Raw genomic sequence first — 25096 nt, 5'->3', positions numbered from 1 at the left:
CTACCGGTTTAATAGAGGGAAGTGGAAAGCTGTAACTGACGTTGTTTACGCACCCTCCCCTCCCCACCAAACAAACAAAATTTAAGTTGAGCTTTTTCAAAAATTCCAGTCCTTGCTGAATGACTTGCATTTGGAAATGGTGTAGCCTTTGTCTTTGGAGGAGAGCAAAGGCTTAGAGCCTAAGATATTTCTCTGAATCTTTGGGTGAGGCCCCTCGGCCTTTTGGTTTAGAGTTTTACCCCTCATAGGCTCTCATTCATTTGTAGCAAGAAAGGCTGAATTTGAGCCTCTCCTCCCTAGCACGCACCTCACCATGCCCTGTTCTCCAACCTTAGGCCATAGCATAGACCTTCAGGCAGGAGGCCACTGGGGAATGGGTCATGGGTCCTACAGAGTGTAAACTGGAACATGGTAGCCTGTGTCCCTAACCCCATCATATCTGGTGTACACAATTGCTTTAGCCTTTTCTTCCCCACTCTAGAAATCTCTCTAAATATTTTCCAATCATCTACTTAATGAGAGCAAAGTCTAGGGAAGTACTTGATGTTTTTGATTTACTGAAAAAAATACTAATTTTTAAATTACTTCATTTGCACATTTCTTGTCTTTTGAGTATTGTTTGAATTTAATCTGTTTTCTTGTCTTTTTAATGCAACCATATTCATTCTTTTTGCTTGGCTTTGACTAAGTCTTGAGGCTGGTGAAATTCTTCAGCACGAGCAATAATAAAATGATGTGATATTTGTTTTCCTCTCTCTCCTTTCCCCCATATTTCTTCAATAATTTATGTAGCAATGTTAGAGATCTGTGATTTATCCCACCATAATCTCATATAATTTTGGCGTTTCTGCCCATGTTTTAATGGAAAGTAGCTCAGCAGACCGAATGTGGAGAAGACATTTTACTTGCAATTATAGAGTTAGCACACAGAAAGAGTGCTACTTTGTCCCTGAACGTGATTGTGAACCATTTATTAATTTGAATAGAAAGCTATGCTTTTAAAATATTAAACTCCATAAGTGCTAATTTGCTAAGTTGATTAGGGAGTGTGTTGATATATCAGCTTCAGCTCCAGAAAGCAATTAGAAGGATGTTTTCAGCATATTGTTGTGTGTAATCAGATTTTTAAAATCCATTCATCAATTTCCAAGAATATAACTATATAACTGGAAAGACTTGTGGCCGTGAAACCTGAATCTGGTTTTGTGTTGTTTCAGGAGTGGGTTGGGATGGGAGAGGAACAGGAAGAGACAAAGAGAAAAGTAATTTCTTTAGGGGTTGAGAGAGGGATTTGGATGCAAGGTGGAGTGGTGGAGAGCACAAGGCTTTGGCTTGGCCCTGATCTGGTTTTCAGTTGGGCTCTGTCACTTAACTTTCGAATGCACCCTACTTTAACTCTGCCTGCATGTTCTCCTCTGAGAAACACAGCCTCTAACTCCCGAGGCTGTGAAAGGAGAAAAGGCAATAGATTTTATTAAAGTGCCTGGCATAGTGTTTGCACTGGATTAAATGAGGAACTTCAGACTAGTGTTTTGTATATGACTGTAAAAGAAATAGTATCAGTGCGAATGTTGTTGTTTGTAATATTTGAATACTTTGCATTGTGTGCTTTCTTTGGATTTAAGACCTTGAGAACCTGAAAATTTAATGCAGCATTCAGATGAAATATTTATTCCCTCAAAATTAACCTAAATTAGCTTAAAAATGGTGGAAGGTATGATTTATGACTCAGGTATTAGAACAGAGTGGTGGTTTCTATCTGCAGTTTTCTATCTGCAGTTTTCCTTTGGATGATTTTTTGTTCTCACCTGAAAAACCCTTTTTCCGTTGGTACAAAGGATAGTTGGAATTAATTTGTAATCGGAATCTATAAGGAAACGAAAGGGCAGTAGATACGATAATGACAACTCCTGTGGGACATCAGTGTATTTAACCAAATAATGCCAAAGATAGTGAATGATCATTTTACATTCTACAATTATTTTTTAAATTTTGAAAAATAAATAAAATAAAATAAAAACTCTTCCCTAATCTCACTAACTGGAATGTAACCATTTTTAAGATATTGTTTATCTTTTTGTATGCAGCAGCACTTTAATTACACAGACAGTTTTATTCTCCCTCTCTCTCTAACTGAAAGTATACAGTGACTCTAGGATGTGCTATCTTAAGAAGAGGCCAGCCTTGGCTTCCTGCAGACCTGTATTCAAATCCGGGCTCTGCCATTGGGTAGCTAGCCATGTGGTTTTCCAAAACTTGGGTTTTTTAGGAGTTATTAAATTAGGAGTTATAAGTTTTCTCTTTCAGTATTGTTACAAGATTAAATATTTGTCATAATTATTAAATGAAATGTATGCTAAAGTACTTAGGACAGTTCTTGGCACATAGTAAGCATTTCATAAATGGTGGCTATAAAAATAATATTGATAATTGTTTTACTACATTCTTTTCCAACCTCTTATATTATTATTATATAACCATGTCTAAGGGCTGCTTTATTAATTAACCAGTTTTCTGTTTTCTTGTTTTAAAAATTATTATAACTAGTGTAAATAGCACCTCTTTTTGCATGTAGCCATCCACTAAGAAGAGTTCTCAAATGGAAATTACAGGGTTAAATTGAAGAACAGATAATTTTAAAAAGTCTATATTGCTAAATGCTTGCTTTTTTTTTCTTGTTTTTTTGCTGAGGAAGATTGGCCCTGAGCTAACATCCGTGCCCATCTTCCTCCACTTTATATTTGAGATGCCTGCCACAGCATGGTGTGCCAAGCAGTGCATAGGTCTGCACCTGGGATCCGAACTGGCGACCCCCCGGCCACCAAAGTGGAACGTGCAAACTTAACTGCTGTGCCACCGGGCCAGCCCCAATCTTCCTCTGTTTTGCTTAAAGAAGATTTGCCCTCCACTAACATCTGTACCAGTCTTCCTCTATTTTATATGTGGGCCACTGCCGCAGCATGGCAGTCTGCACCCAGGATCCAAACCCGTCAACCTGGACCACTGAAGCGGAGCACGTAAACTTAACCACTGTGCCCCAGGGCCAGCCCTGCTAAATGCTTTCTAAAAGAGCTGTGCCACTTTCTAATGTGTCACACTCAGTGTGCTACTTTTACCACACTTGCAAAACTATTGCATTTATTTCAAATCGGTATTGTTTTTCCATAGGATGGATATACTTTATTTTTTAACAGCTTTATTGAAGTTTTGCTATTTTTAATAAGTGACATGTGATGCCTTATTTTAGTTACTAGTTTAAATATTTTTTCTTCTATAGTTTCATGTCCTCTTTTTCCTATTACCTCGGTTAATTTTACTATATAGACATTTTTAAATGTTTATATATTCCGATTTGTCTTTTATAACTTTTTTCTTCTGTTGCTTCTAAACAGCCCAGAAAACTGCCCCCTCTGTAGAAGTTTGATAGGAGTCAATTCTGTTGTTTACTTAAAAATACAGTTTGAGGGGCCGGCCCAGCGGCGCCGGGGTTAGTTTCGCACGTTCCGCTTCGGCAGCCCGAGATTCACCGGTTCGGATCCCAGGTGCGGACATGGTGCCGCTTGGCAAGCCATGCTGTGGCAGGCGTCCCATATATAAAAAGTGGAGGAAGAGGGGCACAGATGTTAGCTCAGGGCCAGTCTTCCTCAGCAAAAAGAGGAGGATTGGCAGCAGTTAGCTCAGGGCTAATCTTCCTCAAAAAAAAAAAACAAACCCAGTTTGATTGTTAAAATGCTATCTTTGATCCATCTGTGACAGATGATGTGATGAGAAGATGTAAGTTTATTTTTCTTCCAATACTAAATGACAGTTTTTCAACTTTTTAATTGAACATTAGAGGTCTCTTTCTCTTCTTGATTTATGACAGCTTCTTATCACACATACAATTATCCTGGGTCTGGGTATAGGCTAACTCTTTAGTTTGAATACTTTTTAACCTAATAAACATCAAGGCTAGCAGTTCTAGAAGACCTACAAGATGGTGATAGATCTTTAAGAGAGCTGCTTATGAGACTGAGGTGGGAGAATAAACATTCCAACTGTGTGTCCTTTCTCACTTTGTGACAGTGATTCTGCAAGAGCAAAATAAAGTGTGAAACGGCGAGTTAACGTTCTCTTACTTGCTACGGTCAATTAATACTGGAAACCTGTCAATTATCTTTGCAATCCAAAGATGAAGTTGTGTTTTTTGTCGGGTAGTTGTGGATAACAGTTTCTTTCTGTTTGACTCTGTTATGATTAGATAAAGGGTTCATTAATGTCTTCCCTATGATGAATACTACCGTATTTGTGAACGATGGAGAGAATGTAGATCTGATTGTTGAATATGAAGCCTACCCCAAACCTGAACACCAGCAGTGGATATATATGAACAGGACCTCCACTGATAAGTGGGAAGATTATCCCAAGTCTGAGAACGAAAGTAATATCAGGTAAGAAGAGGGCCCGGCACTGGACCTTACACGTTTCCCCCCGCTTCCACTTGGCTTACCAGATCCTACCGTGTGACACGTAAATGTATGAGAGGACACCTGCTATGGAAGGGAGTTTGGGGCTGCTTCCTGAGTCTCCATCCCGTATTTCATTTTGCTGTGTATTTAGCGCACATGAAAAGTCTGTGCCTCAGTTTTTTTCATTTGTAAAATGGGGGATAGTTCTTCCCCAGAGTTCTGAGGATATGTCACAGCAGTGACTGGCATATACTAGGGGCACATTAAATAATTCTCTTCAGAGAAAGAGAAGAGTGAGTGCCTTCAATCGTTTCCTTAAAACTTTAGGAAAACTCAGAATCATTAAGTAGCTTTGGGCCAGGCAGTGAACTTGAGTTTTTTTTCATCAGGTCTCTCATTTGATCCTCAAAACATTTGTCATAAAAATAGTAGCAATAGTAACATGTTATGAAAGCTGTGTGTGCTTTTTTCTGTCCTGCGCTGTTCCCCGTACCTTATGTCTATTAACTTGATAAGTTTAGTCCTCACAACCCTATGAGTGGGAACTCTTAATTCCCTCGTTTGTATAGAAGAGGAAACTAAGGCCCAGATGAGTTAAGTAATTTGACCGAGATCAGATGACTAATAAGAAGTCGATGCCTAGAGAGTTTGTAGTTTTTTCCAGTCAGCAGCTGTTGGCCGTTACAAGAATGTGGGTGAGAGATATTGGTGTTCTGGGCCAAGGTCTAAGGGTTGGAGGGAAGAAGATGATTTGGGGGGTGTCCAGCCTACCTCTTTAACAAGATTCAGTGATTGAAGGGGTAGGAGAGAGAAGGAAGGAGCTGAAGGTGTCCCTTGGGAGTCTGAGGCCGTCAGCCAGGTTGGACGGTGAGAGGAGATACCCTTCAAGGAGGAGGAGGAGGGGGAGACAGTTCAGCTTGGGGTTTGTTGAATTGGAGGTTGACCATGGGATCTCTAGTGATGTTGAGGTAGGAAGTATCCTAAGTCAGCTTCCCTAGAAGCAGAGCCTGATACAAGGATTCTCTGGCAAGGGCTTCATTAAGGGAGAAAGAGCCCTGCCCGGGCGTGGAGGAGCAAGGTGGGGAGGGGAAAGGAAGAAAGAAAGGATTTGATCTCAAGGGCACTCTGGAGCTGGGCATGTCTCCCTTCCCATTGTCAGTCACTCATTGGCTGTAAACCTGGTGGGCAGTCAACTTCCATGTGGGTCTAAGCAGCCAAGGGCAAACGTGGGAGAAGGTTGCAGGTGTGAGTCCTTATTAGCTGCCCCCATAGCAGCAGGGATGGGCATGAAGATAGCTCTGTACAGGAGGTGTAGCACAGAGGAGTCTGGCCTAGAGACTTTTGCTCAAAAGTTGTGAGCAAACAGCAGGTAGTTCAGTGTGAGAGTGGATTGCCCTGGCCAGGAGTGTGTGCGGTGTGAAGAAAGTCTGAACAAGCCACTGCATACGTCCAATCGGTTGTGTAGCCCGTGTGGGTCAAGGGCACTCCATCCACGCTGGAGCCCTTATCGTTAACTCTGCTCAGTCTGCACAGCTGTATCTGGCTGCCCGACAGTGAAATAGAAGCTTGAATAGCAAATACTGCAAAGGACCCTAGGAAGAAGTAACAGAGGGCGGAGGGAAACCGGGAGATTGTGGGGTTGCAAGAAGGAGGGCAAGGGCAACAAAATTGACCCTTGCTGCTCGGGCCCTGCGCTGTCTGTATGGAGACAGCCTGCATGCAGCTGCCTGCCAGTCTGGGGTTTTGCAGGCAGGCAAGTTCAGGACACTGGTGAGAGGGCAGTTGAACAAAGGACCTTGGGCAGAGGACAGGGCCATGAGGACAGCACGGGAGGAAGGAGAGGCTGCAGTCTCTGTGAGGTTGCCTTCATGCTGAGAAAGCCTTTCCTCACTGTGTATTCTCACATGACAGGCATTTGTCCCAAATTAAGTATGTGTGTGTGTGTTTGTATTTGTTGTTTGTGAATGTGGATCTTGTTACTACTGCATTACATGAGTCATTTTTCCTAACCAGACATGTATTTCCAGAGGGGGGCTGTGACAAAGGCACATCCTCTGAGGCAGGCCATCTAGGGGTGACTAATTTATCGTCTTTCTTTGTAGATATGTGAGCGAACTTCATCTGACTAGATTAAAAGGCACCGAAGGAGGCACTTACACGTTTCTAGTGTCCAATTCTGATGTCGATTCTTCCGTGACATTTAATGTTTACGTGAACAGTGAGTAAAACGACTGGCTCCTTATCATCTTGTTTTTTATTATTTTAAGTTGTGGCTGGTGTTTGTAACAGCTGCCGAACTGAGCTCATTGTGTACTATGTAAATAATGTTTCATGATAATCCTGACCTTAACAAAGACCCCGTGGTTTGGTGGTTGGAAGAATATGTATGAAAACCAGTTCCTTGTCCTACATTGCACTGACCATGTGACCTTGTAGACGTCGCTCACATTCTGGGTGCTACCTTTGAAGTAAACAGAGGAGCCACAGAAGTTAAAAACAACAGTGGTTTGAGGGAAAATGTATTCTTTTTGTATTTTTTTTTTGAGGAAGATGGCGCTGAGCTAACTACTGCCAGTCCTCCTCTTTTTGCTGAGGAAGCCTGGCCCTGAGCTAACATCCGTGCCCATTTTCCTCTACTTTATATGTGGGACGCCTACCACAGCACGGCTTGCCAAGTGGTGCCATGTCCACACCTGGGATCCGAACTGGTGAACCCCGGGCCGCCGAGAAGTGGAATGTGCGAACTTAATCTTTGCCACCGGGCTGGCCCCAGAAAATGTGTTCTTGTTGATTGTTGAAATGGGGAGCCAGAGGTTGACTAGGAGCTGGATTACGGTGTCAGGTGGAAGGAGACACTATCAAGCCCTGACATGATTTCTTTGTTACAGGGCTTTCTCTTTGGAGATTGTGAGATTATTTGTGTTCAGATTGTTCTCCCACTAAGATGAATGCAATGTTGACCCAGCTCAGAGGGTCCCTACTGCATACCCTGTGGGTGCAATGGGAGAAGGGAGCGGGCGGTTTAGGGTGGGGGATGGCCGTGAACACCTGAGTCCTGCCCTGCTGTGGCCTGCACCCCCACAGCGCCTTGGAGAAATGTCTGCACAGAGGTAGAGGCCAAGGGCGCATACTCACCCACTGGGACTTTTGCCAAGTGGGCAGCTTCCTCCTGGCTCTCCCATGGTGCCAATCTGCATTTCCAAGGAAGGGCGGCAGATGCCTACCGCAGCACACCAGCTGGGGCACCAGAGCATGGGAGGCCTCCAAAGACAGAATCCTTGGGATTCCCACAAAATGGGATTCCCCATTTTGGGATTTGTAGGATTCCCACAAAATGACCATTGGAATTAGCCACCCTGGGTGTGTGGGGGCCGAGGAGACAACCTGGAACATTGCCTAGAGGACGGCTTAGTAACTGCTGGGTACTTCACGTGTGTTGGGCTGCAGGACGGCAGCCAGTCCCTTGTCCACAAGGAGCTTACTACTTGCTACATGAAGTGATTTCACATCATTATGCCCTTGATGCTGCAGCTCAGTGGTGTAGTGGGCTGGGCAGTGGGATCCACGGACCAGTGAAGACGAGAAACAGCTAGTAAGTCATACTCAGGACAGGTTTTTGGTTACTAACCTGGAGTCTTTTGACTATACCAGCATTTCCAAAATTGTGTTTCCTGAACAGGATATGTGTTTAGATAAAGAGGGTCACATCTGTGCCATTAAACTCTTTTCTAACCGACCGACCTTCTCAAGGCGCTCGCTGTGCTGATGTGTATTATGCCTCCCCTGGAGGGGGCTGTGGAGGGCTTGTCCCAAGCTTGTTTGACCACAGAACTCTCCTTTCCAAGGGTATCATGTTCATTAATATCTCAGCTCCTTGGAACAGTTTTGATTATACGGTGTCTCATTGGCCCACAATTCAAATATCTCTAGATTAATTCAGATGTTAATTGGAGCAGCTTATTAGTGCATTACAAATGGGCAAAATTACCTGCTTCTGAAAAATTTTAATATTCAAGTAATTTACGAGATGATTGCAGATAAATCCATATCCATGTGAGCATAATATGCATACTGTCCATACAAAACTTTATTTTGGGGGCCGGCCTGGTGGGACAGCAGTTAAGTTCGCACGTTCCGCTTTGGCGGCCTGGGGTTCGCCGGTTTGGATCCCAGGTACGGATATGGCACCGCGTGGCAAGCCATGCTGTGGTAGGCGTCCCACACATAAAGTAGAGGAAGATGGGCACAGATCTGAGCTCAGGGCCAGTCTTCCTTAGCAAAAAGAGGAGGATTGGCAGCGGATGTTAGCTCAGGGCTAATCTTCCTCAAAAAAAGAAAACAAAACTTGATGCTCTCATATGGTGCTTCTTAAACTATCTGTGGTCAAAGACATTTTTTTTTAAATTTTGAATTCATTCTGGATCAATACTTCCTATAAAATACAGTAAGAACCAATTACTAGAAAAGTAAAGCAAAAAAGAAAAGATATACAAAATACGAGATCATATTTTTTTTATTATTAAATTCAACAGATACAAAAATTACCCTGTCAAATTGCTCCTTCTCAACTCTTGTTCTCAGTTTCTGTGCTTCCCTCGTGTGGTCCAGTAACAGCAGATTGTGGACGTGGCCTACTCCGCAGACCTTGCTTTGAGAAGCTCAGTGTTGGGGATTTTATTAAATTAAATGCTGTTTATCTCTCTCTTTCCCTGGCTTCAAGGGCAAGGAGGCATTAAGATCTGTTTCTTTTCCCCTTTTTCATGCTTTCATTTGCCAGTGTATGGTCTGCTAGTTGTGAGTCATTGACCTTAGAAAGATGTCGCCGAAGTCATCCTTACTTTTCTCTGGGTGACAGGGTTCCTACCGTTTTACTTGCCAGGCTAATTTACCATGTGGCAGGATCAGTATTAATCAGTTCTGCTGGTGAACTCGTGCCTGTTTGAAACTAGATAGGAAATGGCATCAACCTTCCCAGACGATCCTTTCTTGGATTCCCTGTTAGTACAGGAGGCCTTTTCTGTATTCTGGGGCCTGGGTCACAGATCTCCCCACAGCATTTACTGAGCTCCTGCTTGGTGCACCGAGTGAACAGATGAGGGTAGCATGTTTGTTCTGTGACCTCTTGGGTTAAGCTCTTCAGGAAGTCTTTTCATTGATGTCAGTGTGTTACAAACACGAAACTGACTAAAGGCATTTATTTCACTTACCTAACAGGTTGGATTTCTTGATCTCCAAATGCTTTGACAGGTAGCATTTTTATGTGAAACTTAAAACATTTGCCTCTTGTGAAATATGCCCCAGTTGCTCTTCATGGATATGTATAGTTAGCTAATTTCTTTGTTGATTTTTTTTTCCTTTTTGGATTGAAAAACAATTCTAGTGAATACTATTATGGGGCAAAATTTTTTTAAGTTAAATTTTAAAATCAAAAGCTAAAAATAGTTTTAAAATTTAAAATTGGAGCAGTTGTGTCCATTTTGATGTAATGTTTTAGCTGAGCCAAATGTATATGTGGATCTACTGTATAGTATTCTGTAAATGAGCGTAGCCCCAAGGATGAAAGAAATTACACTCTGCAAAAATTAGAATTAATAAAAATCAGAATAATAAAGGCAAAGAATAAGGGCAGAAGTTCAGGGTACTTTTACTCAGTAACATTGATGCATAATTGCTTAATAGATTCATGAGAAATGCTCATGAAAATCCCTGATTTTGAATGGTTAAATGTTTGGTTGCAGAAAAATCCATTTGTTTTGAAAATTCTACATATAGATTTGAATATAGTGGGAGAGAGGTGTGTGTGTGTGTGTGTGTGTGTGTGTTTAGATTGTTTATGTGGGCAGTTTAAAAAAAATCATGTCCTGCCAGTTTGTGTTAAGAGGAAAATATGTAACATATAAAGCTTGAAAATGTTTAATACTGTTTTTATTTCTCTAACTGAGGCATAATTTACATGGGTCTGTAAAGTTGGCTCAGTGACATTAAAGGTGGTTTATAATGGCCAAGAGTCATATGTTTGCCATTTTTCAGCACGACCTCCAGCGGAAACTGATGGGGATTTTCATTAAAAGACAAAACGGCCGGCCCCGTGGCCGAGTGGTTAAGTTCGTGCACTCCGCTTTGGGCAGCCCAGGGTTTCGCGGGTTCGGATCCTGGGCGCAGACATGTCGCCGCTCGTCAGGCTGTGCTGAGGCGGTGTCCCACATGCCACAACTAGCAGGACCCACAACTAAAATATACAACTATGTGCTGGGGGGACTTGGGGAGAAGAAGAAGAAAAAGAAAAAAAAGATTGGCAATAGTTGTTAGCTCATCTTTAAAATCTTTAAAAACCAATCTTTAAAAACAAACAAACCAAAACAAAACAAGCCAGTGATTCTTTGCATTGAACTTGCATTGCTTACTGAAGTTGTATACAGAGATCATATTCTTAGTTAGAAAAAGTTTGATGTCATTTGGGGAAAATGCCCATTTGTTTTCCTTGCAGATTAAAATTGGGAGAAAAATAAAGTTCTAAGAACTATCAAACTCTCCCAAAGTGCTTTAATAGGCACTACTCTTTCCAGAGTTCCTCTACGTGTTAGAAAAAGTGACACCACCCAGATTCTTTAGGTAGCTTGCGATTTTTGCTTGGAAACCTATGGTCTCTTTGATTATGATAAATGTCACACAATGAAGTTTTTTTTTACCAAATCCAGGACAACTAAAAGGACAAATGTGTATTTTAACCTTAATTTATTCACTTGTCTCTTTTCCCTCTCCACTCAGTATTTCTTGAATAAATTTCAAACATTTTGGTGGACTTAAATGTTAATCAGTAATATAAATATTTTATGTTTATTTTGGCTTGTATTTTCAACTGTCTCATGTGAATCCTGAAATAATTTACAAAATTGTGCAAAGAAATTATGATTGATATGATAAATCACTTGTTTTTCAAACCTCTGGAAAGATTTTAAGAAGAACTTTTTTTTTTTTAGCTTTATTGAGATATAATTGACAAATGAAATTGTAAGATCTTTAAAGTGTACAATGTGATCGTTTGATATATGTATACATTGTGTTAATTAACACGTCCATCACCTTTTGTATTTACCCATTTTGTTTTGTTTTGTTTTGGTGAGAGCGTTCAAGTTCTACTCTCTTAGCAAATTTCAATTATACAATGCAGTGTTATCAACTATCCTCACCATGTTTTATGTTCGATTATATCCTTATTCATCTTACAGCTGAAAGTGTTGTACCCTTTTTAAACCTTATCCGGTAGCATTTCTAGATCAGTATTACAAATCTAAAATTTGTGGCAAATGATATCTAGGAGCCATAAGTAGATCTCTTTCCCATCTTAAAGGTCTGTCCTTAATGACAAACCTGCCAGTTGAGTGAGAGTCCTGTCAGGTGGTGGTAGCAGGACAAGTAAGGTATAGAGAACAAAAGGGCTCCTCTTGTCTCGTTGGCTTTCATGGAGCACAGGTAATGTTAAGCTAGATTGGGTCTCCAGATGACTGCTGAACTGCACCAAATTAACTCTCAAAAGTCACAAATTTCACTCCATTTACTGTAGAGTGTTAACAAGGGGTTGAAACAATTTAAGGAAATGCTAAATAATGTATTATTTCTAAATCACTGCATCATGTAATTAACATCCTGTCTGGTGTGAGTGATTATTTATAGATCATACAGTATACCCAAATCAGTCAAAGTAATAAATCACCCAGAATGAGGCCTCTTGATGAGAAAGTTTCCCTTGACCACATTTGTGAAATCTGGGCCACCCTTTATGTATTTTTTGGTTCCAAAGTGAAATCCAGTTACGCATGGCTCAACAATCCTTCTTTTTGGGAGTAGCAACACCCTACAAATAAAGGACATGGTCCGCCTGACATTTGCCAAAGGTGAAGTTATACCTGTCAAGCCGGCAGTGTAGATGGCTGACTTTGGACAGACTGCCTGCCAGCCGTCTGGGTCACCCACCTGGCTGGAAGTCTCCAGGACCTTTACCCAGGGCACAATAGTAATGGTGGGCTTGCCTTCAAGGACTTCTCAGTTTGGGGGCTTTTAAGATCCTCATGAAATGAGAGTGAAGTTATTAGAACTTAGAGTTTTGGGAAGGTTGGAAGCGTTTTCCTACCTGTTAACCTGTTAGCCATTCTATTTTTGTTTTTTGAAGGTTATAGGCACCTTCCTTCCAAACACTTGGGTGTCCAAACCGTTCTTGTGTTAGAGGCTAAGAATGTTAAGACTAACTGCTAGCCCACTTGTCTGTTGAGTTTTGCTTGAGAGACTTCGCTTTTTAGTGATGGTGTTTTTTTCCTATTAAGTGGACTCTAATGGCCCTACTTCTATGGTTGTTAAATTACTGGAATCCTTAAACATTAAATAAAGCTGGTGCTGAATAGAACTCCTTTTTTATTTATTTACTTACTTTTGAGAGTTTGCTGTAAGGCTACGACAGTAACCACAGTAGCTTGGTTTGTGCAAACATTTGTGTACATGTATTTTTAAATTAAAACAATTTTTGTTTTGAGGAAGATTAGCCCTGAGCTAACATCTGCCACCAATCCTCCTCTTTTTGCTGAGGAAGACTGGCCCTGAGCTAACATCTATGCCTGTCTTCCTCTATTTTATGTGTGGGATGCCTGCCACAGCATGGTGTGCCAAGCAGTGCCATGTCCGCACCCAGGATCTGAACGGGTGAAACCCAGGCCGTCGAAGTGGAACGTAGGAACCTAACCGCAGTGCCACTGGGCCGGCCCCAAAACAATTGTTTTTATTATAACAATGTTATGTGAAGGATAGAATAACTAGAAAATATAAGTAAGCAAGAATAAATATCAAGCAAGTTTTAACTGTACCTTTTTAAGTTTATTTACATTTTAGAGATAGCCTTTACTTCCAGACCATTAAAAAAAGGTGTTTTTTTTTTGGACAAAATGAGGTCCTATTGCTTCATAACCTTGGCTTTTGGTGCTAAACGAGGAAAGGATTGTGAGCATCTTTCCATGTCATAAATGCTCTTCTGTGGCATCATTTTGGTATCTCCTTGCATGGGTATTTCATAACTTCTTGAACCCATGTCTGATGCAATTTTGAGACACTGTGGAGTGAGAGATGGGACTCTGAAATGGTGTGACTAAGTTTTAAAAGAAACCCATCAGACGATTATTTAAAGTTTATAGTTATCTTGTTTATTCTCAAATGAGCAACCTTGCCTGAGTGCCTGGGAGTCAGTAAGGTTATCATCTGTTGTTATCTTTCATGCTCCCACATCTTGAACATATGTCGTGGATTCGCTGCGCTGGACAGATCTGAATTCAGGAATAGTTTTCAGATCTTCTTAGTGTGGTAGCTCATCTCTGTGAAAATAGTTGCTTGTCTTTTTACATTAATCTTTTTATAAGTAATATGTGTTCATTTGAGATATCTGACGGTTGAACTCTGTTTTTATTTTCTCTTCCTGAACTTGAAATGAGTTTTTGTTCTTAAATTGCTGGGGAGTTATGAGTGTTGTTTTTGATGTGACACTTTAATAGCTCCTTCTTATGAAGAGGATCTCTGTGGATATGAGAAGTGTTATAGACATTTAAATCAAGCAAAAAGGGATATCATGGCAACCTACTTTTAAAATAGAATTTGACTCTCTCATGTTCTGAGAAAATTTAGGAAATGTGGTTCTGACCAAGAGTCTCATTTTTCCCACCCTCAAGTCCTGTTATTCTTTTCCTTCGTGTCTCCTAAGACAGTTGGTCTGATGGAGCGTGTTGCTAAGTTGGGGATTTATTAAATGCTGAACCTGTTCGAAAACAAGGTAACTTGTGTAGATGGTTAAGCCCTTTGTTGACTGTATTTGCGTGGTCTGGCCTTTTTTTCATGTGTATGGTGGAAAAGCAAGAGAAAGAAGTTTAGATATGTAACCATGTAAACTTCTGCCAGCACTGACCCTGAACTTGGGACCTAACTTTTCTAAAAACAGCAAGAGTAGTTCCTTTTATGTTTGTGGAACTTCTACTCTATGGAAATTTCCCTTCCAGTTGAGCCACATGTGTTTTTACATCAAGTTGGCTCTCTTCATTTACAAATGTATGCAGGGTCACCTCTAATTTAGTGGAAATTTAAAATAATCCAAGAATAGGTACATAATTTTTCCATGGGCATTGTGTCAATAACCTTTCTCCTCTACTTGTGAATTAGGTGGCAAAATGAGTTCCCTACTCTGACAGAGTAGAAAAATAGCAAAAATGGCATTTTATCTCATGCCTGCCCTCCTTGGCGGCAGGCAGAGTTGCATTGTGAGGCAGGTACTCATCACCTGCCCCATGTCTGGGTCACACGGCCATGGTGCTCCTGTAAGTTGAACCCAGTGATTCTGGCTGAGGAAGCCTCTCTCCAAGTAGTTTCATCATTTTTTTTTTTTTTTTTGACTTAATCGTAAGATTTGGGAGATCTTTTTGATGGCTGTTTAGAACAGGGGTGGGCAAACTATAGCCCTGGGGCCAGATTCAGCTTACAGCCTGTTTTAGAATGGCCCATAAGCCAAGAATTTTTGTGTTTTTTTGAATGGTTGAAAAAAAATCAGAAGATTTTGTGAGACATGAAAAAATTCAAATTTTCGTGTCTGTAAGTAAAGTTTTACTGGAACACAGCCATGCATATTCATTTACATGTCTTTGGCTACATTTGTGGTACGGGGTGGAGCTGAGTACTTACGAGAGACCCTATGGCCCACAACGCCTAAAAGATTTACCCTCACGCCCTTTACGGTAAAAGTGTGCTTCCCCCTAGTTTGGAACATTACTTCATTAGGAGAATGACTTTTTTTTTTTTTTTAAATGATAAACAGTCTGTTGAAGATAACTGGATACAGGAGACTATAGTTGAAGTTTTGTTTCATCTTTTAAATTTCTGTTAAAGTGCCCAGCCAGTTTTTGGCTATCTTGAAGAATGTCTAAGACAAAATTTATTTTTAAAATATCTATTCTGGGAGATTTTTAAAAACTATACTATTCCTTTTATCAGTAAAAGTTAACCTGATTAGTACTTCTATTTTAGCTGATTTAAATTCCTTTATTGTAACGGTACTATGACAGGAATGTAGATTTGACCCAGACTCCCAAACCAGGATAGGTGACAAATTGCTGCAAAGCATTGCTGTATGGTCATTAAACCATCCTAAAAACAAATCCATCCTTAGGATCTCTCTTCATTTAGTTTTATTATTTGGAGACTTATGTCGTCGTTCTTAGTCCTGCTATTACAGAGTGTGGGCAAATTTTATAGCAGTAGTTGGTCGGGGTGGTTAGAGAGAAGAGCTGTATTCAAAAATGCTTCCCCACCCATTACATGTATATCTCCTCCCAACCCACCCCCTCAGCTCTTGTAATCTGGGCTGTGTTCTTAGAAATTCATTTTGTTCTTGCCTTCCCTATGGACCTAATGGTGGTGAAAAGGAGTATTTTTCAAGATCACATATCGGTTGGGTAAATCAGCGAATGGTTAGGATTTTTAATTGCATGAGCAATAAATTCTCAGTCCAGTCATAAGCACTCTGAAATCTGCCTACAAGCTGATCAGTGTTGTTGGAGACACCGGAATGACTCAGGTCCATAATGCTTTGAAAGAAGAAAAGGCTATTTTTTATCTCCACAGGAAATACATAACTCACACACCTCTTAGGCTTATCTAAACCTGCAACTTGGGAGGAATTAGGGAAGGTGTCATTTGGTCTATGGCTGATTGCAGAATATCTGAGAAACCACAGCTCAGACTTAACCTGGAGAACTGCAGGGAGTTATGTATCTTTAAAAGCAAAATGTATACTTAATGTCTTAACATGGTGCAATGAGGGACTTACAAAATGCAGATGAGCCCAGATTTTCGTTTTTAGGAATCAGATTTGTACCTAGCTCATTCTTTATGCATTAAGCATTTCCTAGTGCAACTTGCCATGCACAGCCCACACTGTACTCGTGTAACTCAGCCTTTGCAGAAGGAAGTCTCTCATCGCCAATGTTAAGAACGGGGCTGGTATTAGGGTCAGGCCAGAGAGGCACCTCAGGTGCAAATTTAAGGAGGTGCTCCCTCATGGTGCCAACCCTCCATTTGCAAAACCTTGAGGGTAAGTGTCTTAAATTCTGCACCCTTCATGCTTTTCTTGCCTCACCCTAGTCCCAGCCCTGGACAGGGTCCCTTGAAGGTACTTTTACAAAGTGCATTGCTGGGTCATATCCTAAACCTACTAAGTCTCTGGCAATGGGGTCCAGGAATCTGCATTTTAACCTCTTTGCAAAGTGCTTCCAATGCACGTTGAAGTTTGTGAACGCTCTGAGCTTGGTTGGCCAACCTCAGGCCCAAGAGGACAAAAGCTGCTCCTTGAGCCTCAGGTTATGGCCCACCTGGGATAGTACCTTAAAAACCTGCCTAATTACCAGCACACGGAAACAGGGAACAAGTAGGCCATCCGGACACACCATTTGCCAGCCCTGGCCATTGTATAACTGCTACCAGGTGTCACGCTGGAAGGCTTGGATCGTAGAGCATTTGTAACCAAAGCTACATGTAATTGATTATGTAATTTTGAGCCGTTCCAACTTTTTTAATTAAAAAATGTTTTATAGGTTCATTATTAGCTACATGTTCATTATAAAAAAATGGAAAACAAGTCAAAAGAAAAAAATAGATACTATTTGTAACCCTACTACCCAGAGATAACCATTGTTAATATCTTAAGCTATCCTTTTAGCCTCTTTTGGTATTGAGTTAATATTTAATTCCACTAGAAATCCACCATGTAGCCTTAGGAAGGATGAGTGACAAAAGGAATGTCGGGATAAGGAAATCTGTCTTATGAACTTGATTCCCATTTGAGTCCTATCCAGTTATCTTTGCTGTCTGTGTATAGACCCTTCTCTTCATTAACTGCAGTATTAAAAAAAAATTCACATGACCCAGGTATTTGTGTATACTTCTTATTTTATAACTGCTACTGCAAAAATAATGGAAATAGTGCCCCTACACAGGAAAGTGACCATTAGGCTGTTCTTCCAGTCCCTTCTTGTGACTTTAGTTGAATTCATTTGGAATCTGAGGCACTTATTGCTTTGGGGAGGACTTAATCGTTCAACAGCTCCTACTGTGTGTCTCCCGTCGGTCAGGCTCTTCAAGGAGTCAGAGGGACAGTCAGTAAGATGTGGTTCCTGCCCTTGAGAATATAGAGTCTGATTAAGAGTGTCAGCTGCTCTTAAGTGCTAGCGAGAAGAGACCAACCACCTTGGCTTTGGCGAGTTGAGGATGGCTCGGAAAAGGAGGTGACACTTGTATCGAGTCCAGAGAGACCCACCGTATGGCGCCTGTGGTCTCCAGCAAATAGCCTTCTCCTAAAGTTCCACTGTTTTTTTGTGTTGTGTCCTACTTTTCAGCCCAATCACACAGTTGCCCATGATAATTAAATGAAACTTGCCAGATGGATGCTTTCGCAAGACGATCGCTCGTCTTCTTGCTCTATTTGTGAAAGCTGGCATGGGATCCAAACTCTCAAGGATGCCCCTACCTTGAGATTGCTTTGGAGTGTCACTCTTTTGTGTGTATTAGCCAAATGGCCTGCCCATCAGCAGGGCCAGGTTGAGTGACAGGTGGGTGTGCCATGCATGTGGATACTCCGTTCCCTGCCAAGCCATTTTGCCTGCAAGGAGGTGAGGTGCTGAGAGCTTGTTCCACAAAGATGTCATTTATCAGTGTTACCTTCCTTTGAGGAAATAAGCTTACTAGGCTTCTGGGCTGTCAGTCTGTCTTTTTCACCACATCTATTGTTCCCATCAATCGCAGCAAAATTGATGTCAGATTTCCAGTGCATCGGGTTAAAACACATGCGCATTATCACACTCTTAAGTAATTTTTAGATCATTGAAGAGAATATTTAGGCTGGCAAGAAAAGAAGAACTGAATCAATAATAATTCTTAAATTTTTTGTTTCATTTCTGTGAATCATTTTTAGTTCTTTGTGCTTTGTGTGCTCCATCTCATTGAATTGTCACAACCCCTCTGTGAAGTGGGTACTGTTGTTCCCGTTTGACAGATGAGGAGATCTGATCCAGGGCAGAGAGCTGATGGGTGTTTGTAGTCAGTGTTCAGGTCTGTCGGCCACACACATGGCCTCCCGTGGTCCTGTGCTCAGGCTTGGTGCTCTTGATGCTGTACCAGGGAGACAGGGCAAGCACATCCCTGTCCCCACCACCGGATGCTTACAGTTTAGCCAACTTGTTCTCAGCAGGTTAGAATCCTTCAAATAGATTACCAATAGAACAGCTGAACGCAAGTTCATCTTCCTTCCGCTTTAGAAATAATCTCAAGAATTTGCAGTGCTTTAGGGCACCCGTGATTGAATATCAGTTGATTATTGTAGTTACACAGAAATGTCAAATTAGAGCATTCCTGCTGATATAATTTACTTTTTCGGTGATTGTACTCAGATTTAGATATATGTATGAATAACACTCTCGGGCTGGTTTCCTCTTCTAATTTTCTGTCTGTGTTTTGCATTTGAAATAAAAATTTGGGGTTAAAAGCCTGTATGATATTTTACTCTTAGGTTTTCGATTTTCTGTAAAAAGGGTGATTCACCTATTTAATATCTATCACCTCTTCACCCCTCCCCCCAAAAGAGGAAATTTCCAAGGTGGGGGGGCTTCTCTTTTCCTGTAACAACTCCTAATTTCGTCCATTCCAGTCTCTACAATACTTTGAAAGCCCGATATCAGGAATCCTTTAAACCAAATTTCCACCTTTAATACAGTTTGGAATTCCAGAGTCTTGATTTAGAAGCGGTCTGTCAGATTCCCCCTCACTGGAAACAGAAACCCTGCCAGGTGGTCCTGCAACCTCCAGATCCCCGGAAGAGCCAGTTCACAGACCTCCACATTTGCGGGGCGGACAGTCCAGCTGGGCTGGGCAGCTCTCACTGACAGCCTCTCCTGGTTTGACCCCTCACATCCACCTCCCTGTACCTTCCACTTCCTGGTTCAGATTCTCCCCTTTGACTAACATATTCCCTCCGGGTCTTCTTCAGCCTCAAGAAGGTGCTAAGTTTTCTAAAAGAATGGAGTGAACCTTGATGAGGTTTTCCAGCAATCTGACGTATGGCTGCTTCTCTTTTCCTGCAGCAAAACCAGAAATCCTGACTCGTGACAGGCTCATGAATGGCATGCTCCAGTGTGTGGCAGCAGGATTCCCAGAGCCCACAATAGATTGGTATTTTTGTCCAGGAACTGAGCAGAGGTGAGATGATTATTTTGGGTCCTACTTAACACGCAGAAGGGATGGACTGCGATTCACTTGCATTTCAAATGGTGTTTTCAGATTTTTTTTTTAAAGCTTTGTTTTGCTTATTATTTTTTTCTATCCATGTGGCTTTTTAGAGGTCATAATTGCTATATTTTTCTTGGTAGACATTAATTTTGTTTGCTGAAAAATGATTACTGAATGACTTCTCTATTTTGCTGGTTATCTTTTTGGATTTATCGTGCAATTTCCAGCCTGCAGGTAGATAAAGCAATTTTCCAGGGCAGAGTAATTAGATTTCCATTCTATACACAGGAGGTAATGTGTGTGGGAAATGCAGCTGTAGTTATCATGAAAAAAATTACCTCAGAAGTTAATTGCCAAGTTACCAAAAAGTAATGATCGTGCAATTACAACATACACGTGGTGTTTGTAAGCGGCGGGTTTTCAAATGGTTTTCTGCTTGATGAGGTGTCCGGCCTCTGAGCAGAGCGCATGTGGCAATGTGCTTCCTCTGCCTCACAAGCGACCCTTAAGCCTTAAATTGTCCTTTCACATTACCTGAAGATGAAAATGGGGTCAACTTTGCTGTTTTTATCCATCAAAAGCTATTTTATGCTCAGGGTTTAAAAGCCCAGTGTAACATCACAATTGAATAGTCAAGATAATAATAGAAATTTTATTTTTCATCAAATAGACCTTTTTATCACAACAACTTGGAAGAGGTTCCATAGGAGTGTTGTCAGCTGAGTTTTAGTGGAATGTTTTCTGCAGGGAGTAATAGGGAGGGTTCAAGACCCCTGGAAAGCATGCCCACAGTGGAAGCAACTCTGGTAATACAATCATTCATTCAGCAAGTATTTTTGGAGTGTCAACTGGATGCTAAACGTTGGTCCAGTGAACAGAACACATGTGAACCCTGGCTTTGTGAGTTTATATGCTAATAGGTGGAGATGGGCGAAAGATGAAATAAACAACTAATGCGTACAGGTGTTAAGTGCTGAGGAGAGAAAGCAAGAGAAGGGAATAGAAAACTGCTAGGCATGTGAGGGGTATGGGTGATTTCAAACAGGGTCATCAGGGTTCGTCATTGCGACCTAGAAGCACAGCCTGTACCTCCCTCCATAGAACCTGGAGCTGCAGGGTCCTCGCTACTGGGGTTTTGGGGGGGTTGCCCTGTTGTTGTCCTTTTTGAGACTTTAATGCTTTCCTCCTGTATGCTTTTCCTTTTTATGCTTTGTACATCCTCTTGCAATTAGTTTATTTATAAGGGCCTACTTTGTACCGGGATGTGTGCCAGCCATCTTACTTAATTCCTCTCTAATCCTTTCAATAACCTTCCAAGATGGGCACGACCATTCCAGTTTTACAGCTGTAGGAACTGAGTCTTGAAGAATTTAAATAACTTGTCAGAGGTCAACAGATTAGGGGTTTGAATTCAAACCCACATCTCACTCCAAACTCTCATCTCCCTCTTCCTTCTCTTCCCCGGTGCTTTCCCTGCTCACGGGGCCACAGAAGTGCTCATTCGTCATCACTCTCTGACATCAGCGTGTAAGAGGAAAGTTCCAATCTTGAACCCTTAACTTAGTTTTAAAAGTACGCCAGATCCGAGGTGTTGGATTGGCTCACTGATTGATTTTCCTGGAGTAAATCTGGGCTGTTATTTTATTCCCCCTAGATGTTCCATTCCTGTGGGGCCGGTGGATGTGAAGATACAAAACTCATCCATGTCACCGTTTGGAAAACTCGTGGTTCAAAGCTCCATCGATTACAGTGCATTCAAGCACAACGGCACGGTCGAGTGTAGGGCTTACAATGATGTGGGCAAGAGTTCGGCCTTTTTTAACTTTGCATTTAAAGGTAACAACAAAGGTATATTTCTTTTTAATCCAATTTAAGGGGATGTTAGGCACTGCCTACCACGTCAGTCATGATTTTAAGTCCATTCCATCATTGGCCATGTCATTTCTGGTAATACCTGCATTGCGTTCTACTGTCATCACACTCCCTACGTTTCGTTCTGTACTAGTTTGTTAAAATTCATGCAGTAATTTTAACCATGTGCTATATATATTTTATGTGTGTGTGTACATATGTGTGTTCTGTCCGTGTGACATATATATCTCTCTAAAGAAATTGTATGTTTCCAATTGTTTCCATTAAAAAGAGATAGAGAAATCAAATAGGGGAATATATTTACCTTATGCTCAAACCAGAAACAGAGCAATTTAAAAATTTAAGTTCAATTTAAAATTTCAGTTATTTAAAATCAGTTATTTTAACACATTGCCAGACACTATATGAGAGTTAACACTGCCTTTTATGGTGTCATGTTAGTAAGTTCTTTCTATAACGTCTTTAAAGTTTGATTTATGAGTGACTAGCTCTCCTAACGTAGGTGAAATGATCCTTGTGGATGAAATGATGAATTGGTATGAAGTTAGAAGACAAAGAAACTGAGCACCTACATTTTTAGGGCTCAGGTTTTGTTTTCTTGAGTTGGCAAAGATGAATGCCAAAAAGTGGTGAATTTTCAGTTTTTGAGTAATGAGGGGAAGAATGTTACATTGTTCTTCGTCATAGTTTTTTTCAGACAGGGCAATGAAAGGAACACATTAAAAATGTTTTTCTCGGTTGTTAAAAGAAATTCATGCTTGATATAGAAAACTGGGAAAATACAGGAAAGCATAAGGAAGAAAATGTAAAGCATCCGCAAAGGAAACTGGCTAAAGTTGTCCAAGACAGGAGTTTTGTTGAGGTACAAAGTTCATTCAGATGTTGCTTTTCATTGACAAACAGCATAAAGTTATTCTTTTTTTTTTTTTTTTGAGGAAGATTAGCCCTTAGCTAACTACTGCCAGTCCTCCTCTTTTTTGCTGAGGAAGCCTGGCCCTGAGCTAACATCCATGCCCATCTTCCTCTACTTTATATGTGGGACGCCTACCACAGCATGGCTTGCCAAGCGGTGCCATGTCCGCACCTGGGATCCGAACCGGCGAACCCCGGGCTGCAGAGAAGCGGAACATGCACACTTAACTGCTGCGCCACCGGGCTGGCCCCATAAAGTTATTCTTATGCTATAGAAATCTCAACTTCTCTTCCACAGTAGTCTGGTTTAGAGATGTTATTTTTAAAAATTTCTTTGACTAACAAGAGTCAGATAATAACCAAGGCACACAGCTGAGATGCCGGTGGCTTTGGACCCTGCCAGGGGCTGTAAGATGGGAGGTGGGTGAGCTTGGGTTTCCGTGATTGTGGTGAAGATCCTACTCTGCTAATAGGCTGTGATTCCATGTTCCTCTCTCATTTTAGAGCAAATCCATCCCCACACTCTGTTCACGCCTTTGCTGATTGGTTTCGTGGTCGCCGCTGGCATGATGTGCATCATCGTGATGGTTCTTACCTACAAATATTTACAGGTAACCATTTCTTTGTTCTCTGCCCTGAGGGCTATACTGCCTGAAACATTAACCATCGAAAGATGATGTCTCTTTCCCTCTCTCCGCCCGCAGAAACCCATGTATGAAGTACAGTGGAAGGTTGTTGAGGAGATAAATGGAAACAATTATGTGTACATAGACCCAACGCAACTTCCTTATGATCACAAATGGGAGTTTCCCAGAAACAGACTGAGTTTTGGTCAGTATTGAAACGGGGGCTTTCCATGTAAACTTTTGTGCACACACAACAATGACTTTAGGAACCCCAGTAGCTTCCTTTGTTTTATTCCACCTGAAACAAGAAGTGTTTTATGTGAAATTTCACCACCTTTGATAGCTTTGAGCTAAAGTATATTTTAGGGAAATACGTCTAGACAAATTTGTCTTCAATTCCTTTGTTGATTTTGAAACCGCACCAATGGTCCCTCACCATCACTGCCACTTACTTCCTTGTCTTCCTTTCTACAGGGAAAACCTTGGGTGCTGGCGCCTTCGGAAAGGTTGTTGAGGCCACTGCCTATGGCTTAATTAAGTCGGATGCGGCCATGACTGTTGCTGTGAAGATGCTCAAGCGTAAGTTCCTATACGCTACGGCGCGCGCTCAACATCAGTTTTCCAAATTTGCTTTTTTGCTAAAATAAGATGTTTCTAATTTTTAGCAAGCGCTCATTTAACGGAACGAGAAGCCCTAATGTCTGAACTCAAAGTCTTGAGTTACCTTGGTAATCACATGAATATTGTGAATCTTCTCGGAGCATGCACCGTTGGAGGTAAAGCAGTGACCCGCTTGCATTTTATCACCTGTCGAATTATCAGAAGGGGGAGATTTTGATATGATTTTGACAATGCTTGATTATAAGCTCCTTGCAAGATTTTTACCCAAGTTGTTGTTACCTCTTGCTAGAGTCCCCCCTGCAAGAGTTATTGTTCTTAAGAGTGTATATTTTAGTTTTCTCATTGTGGGGTGGGATAGCCCATGACATACCCTAGTTACTAGCACGTATGTTGCATCCACAGCATTGACCTCTTGAATATCTCGAGAATGTCTCATCTTGTGCCCAAAGCTTTTCTTTTTATCTTGCAAGCTTTATGTTTTGCTGGATCATATTTAGTCACTAAAGGGTTAATATTCATTTGCATATCATAATTAAAAATAGGCCTTTAAGCCTATCAGCTCACAAATATACACCAAATGAAGCAAACACCTCACTCTTGTAAAAAATAAATTTCCAATTCTAAAGCAATAGTCAAGCCTCCCATCAAGGATTTCTGTGGTGTTTCCAGAAAGCATTTTGGTCTTAAAGAAACAAAGATTAGTAAAACGAGCTGTTCCTTGAGAACTGGAGAGATCCATGGTCACGTTGACAGCTTTATATAATTTCTTAAAGCAGACCCCATACATTTTTGCCTCACCACGTCATGACTCATTCGTGAGAAATTTCCGCCCGAGTTAATTAGTTGCTTGTTACCTTCAGAGCTGCAGTTTTAGGCATTCACAACACCAAAAAACATTTTCGGCTAGTAGTGCTCAGAACGCAGGTGACGCCACCTCATTTCAGGTTGTCACCCGCTTTCCAGTCTCGTCTCAGCGAGCTGGGCTGTTCCGTGTGGTTGGTTTTCCTCTTGTGCCGCAGTTTGCGCTCTCATCGTTTCCGTAATAACGTTAACCGAGAGGCGTGAAGCCCCACTGTAAACTGAAGGAAATCAAAGGATTTATGTAGGACGGTTGATAGTAGCGTAAGTTGAAAGCCGTAACTCCTGTCTGTAAAACCAGCAGTCACACCTGGCCCCTAATCTCTCAGAAATTCAGGTAAAAAGGGGCTTGCTCGGTTAGTTTTACTCCAAATAATGCCAGGTTTTGATAAGCAATGTTAATAGAGAGGATTGTATTGGAACTAAGTAGGCTCATCCATTGAACCTGAATATTAATGA

At 41.2% G+C, this 25096-nt stretch overlaps 1 protein-coding gene across 8 annotated transcripts in view; it reads left to right on the top strand.

The window, feature by feature from the left end:
- KIT (KIT proto-oncogene, receptor tyrosine kinase) overlaps window positions 1–25096 on the top strand; it is an 82263-nt gene that overhangs the window by 45362 nt on the left and 11805 nt on the right. For 4 of the 8 annotated variants that reach the window (XM_014853517.3, XM_014853516.3, XM_070505866.1 and 1 more), the window contains exons 6-13: window positions 4241–4430; window positions 6551–6666; window positions 19604–19718; window positions 21403–21584; window positions 23037–23143; window positions 23237–23363; window positions 23633–23737; window positions 23824–23934. In XM_014853517.3, the coding sequence (XP_014709003.3) occupies window positions 4241–4430; window positions 6551–6666; window positions 19604–19718; window positions 21403–21584; window positions 23037–23143; window positions 23237–23363; window positions 23633–23737; window positions 23824–23934 (1053 nt within the window). Of the gene's footprint in view, window positions 1–4240; window positions 4431–6550; window positions 6667–19603; window positions 19719–21402; window positions 21597–23036; window positions 23144–23236; window positions 23364–23632; window positions 23738–23823; window positions 23935–25096 lie in introns of all 8 variants that reach the window. The other 4 variants (XM_014853515.3, XM_070505864.1, XM_070505865.1 and 1 more) reach the window with 1 other exon arrangement.

Source organism: Equus asinus, chromosome 3, assembly GCF_041296235.1.
Source record: "Equus asinus isolate D_3611 breed Donkey chromosome 3, EquAss-T2T_v2, whole genome shotgun sequence".
Lineage (NCBI taxonomy): Eukaryota > Metazoa > Chordata > Mammalia > Perissodactyla > Equidae > Equus > Equus asinus.
Note: the sequence above shows the minus strand (reverse complement) of the source record. Positions and strands in the feature narration are given on the sequence as shown.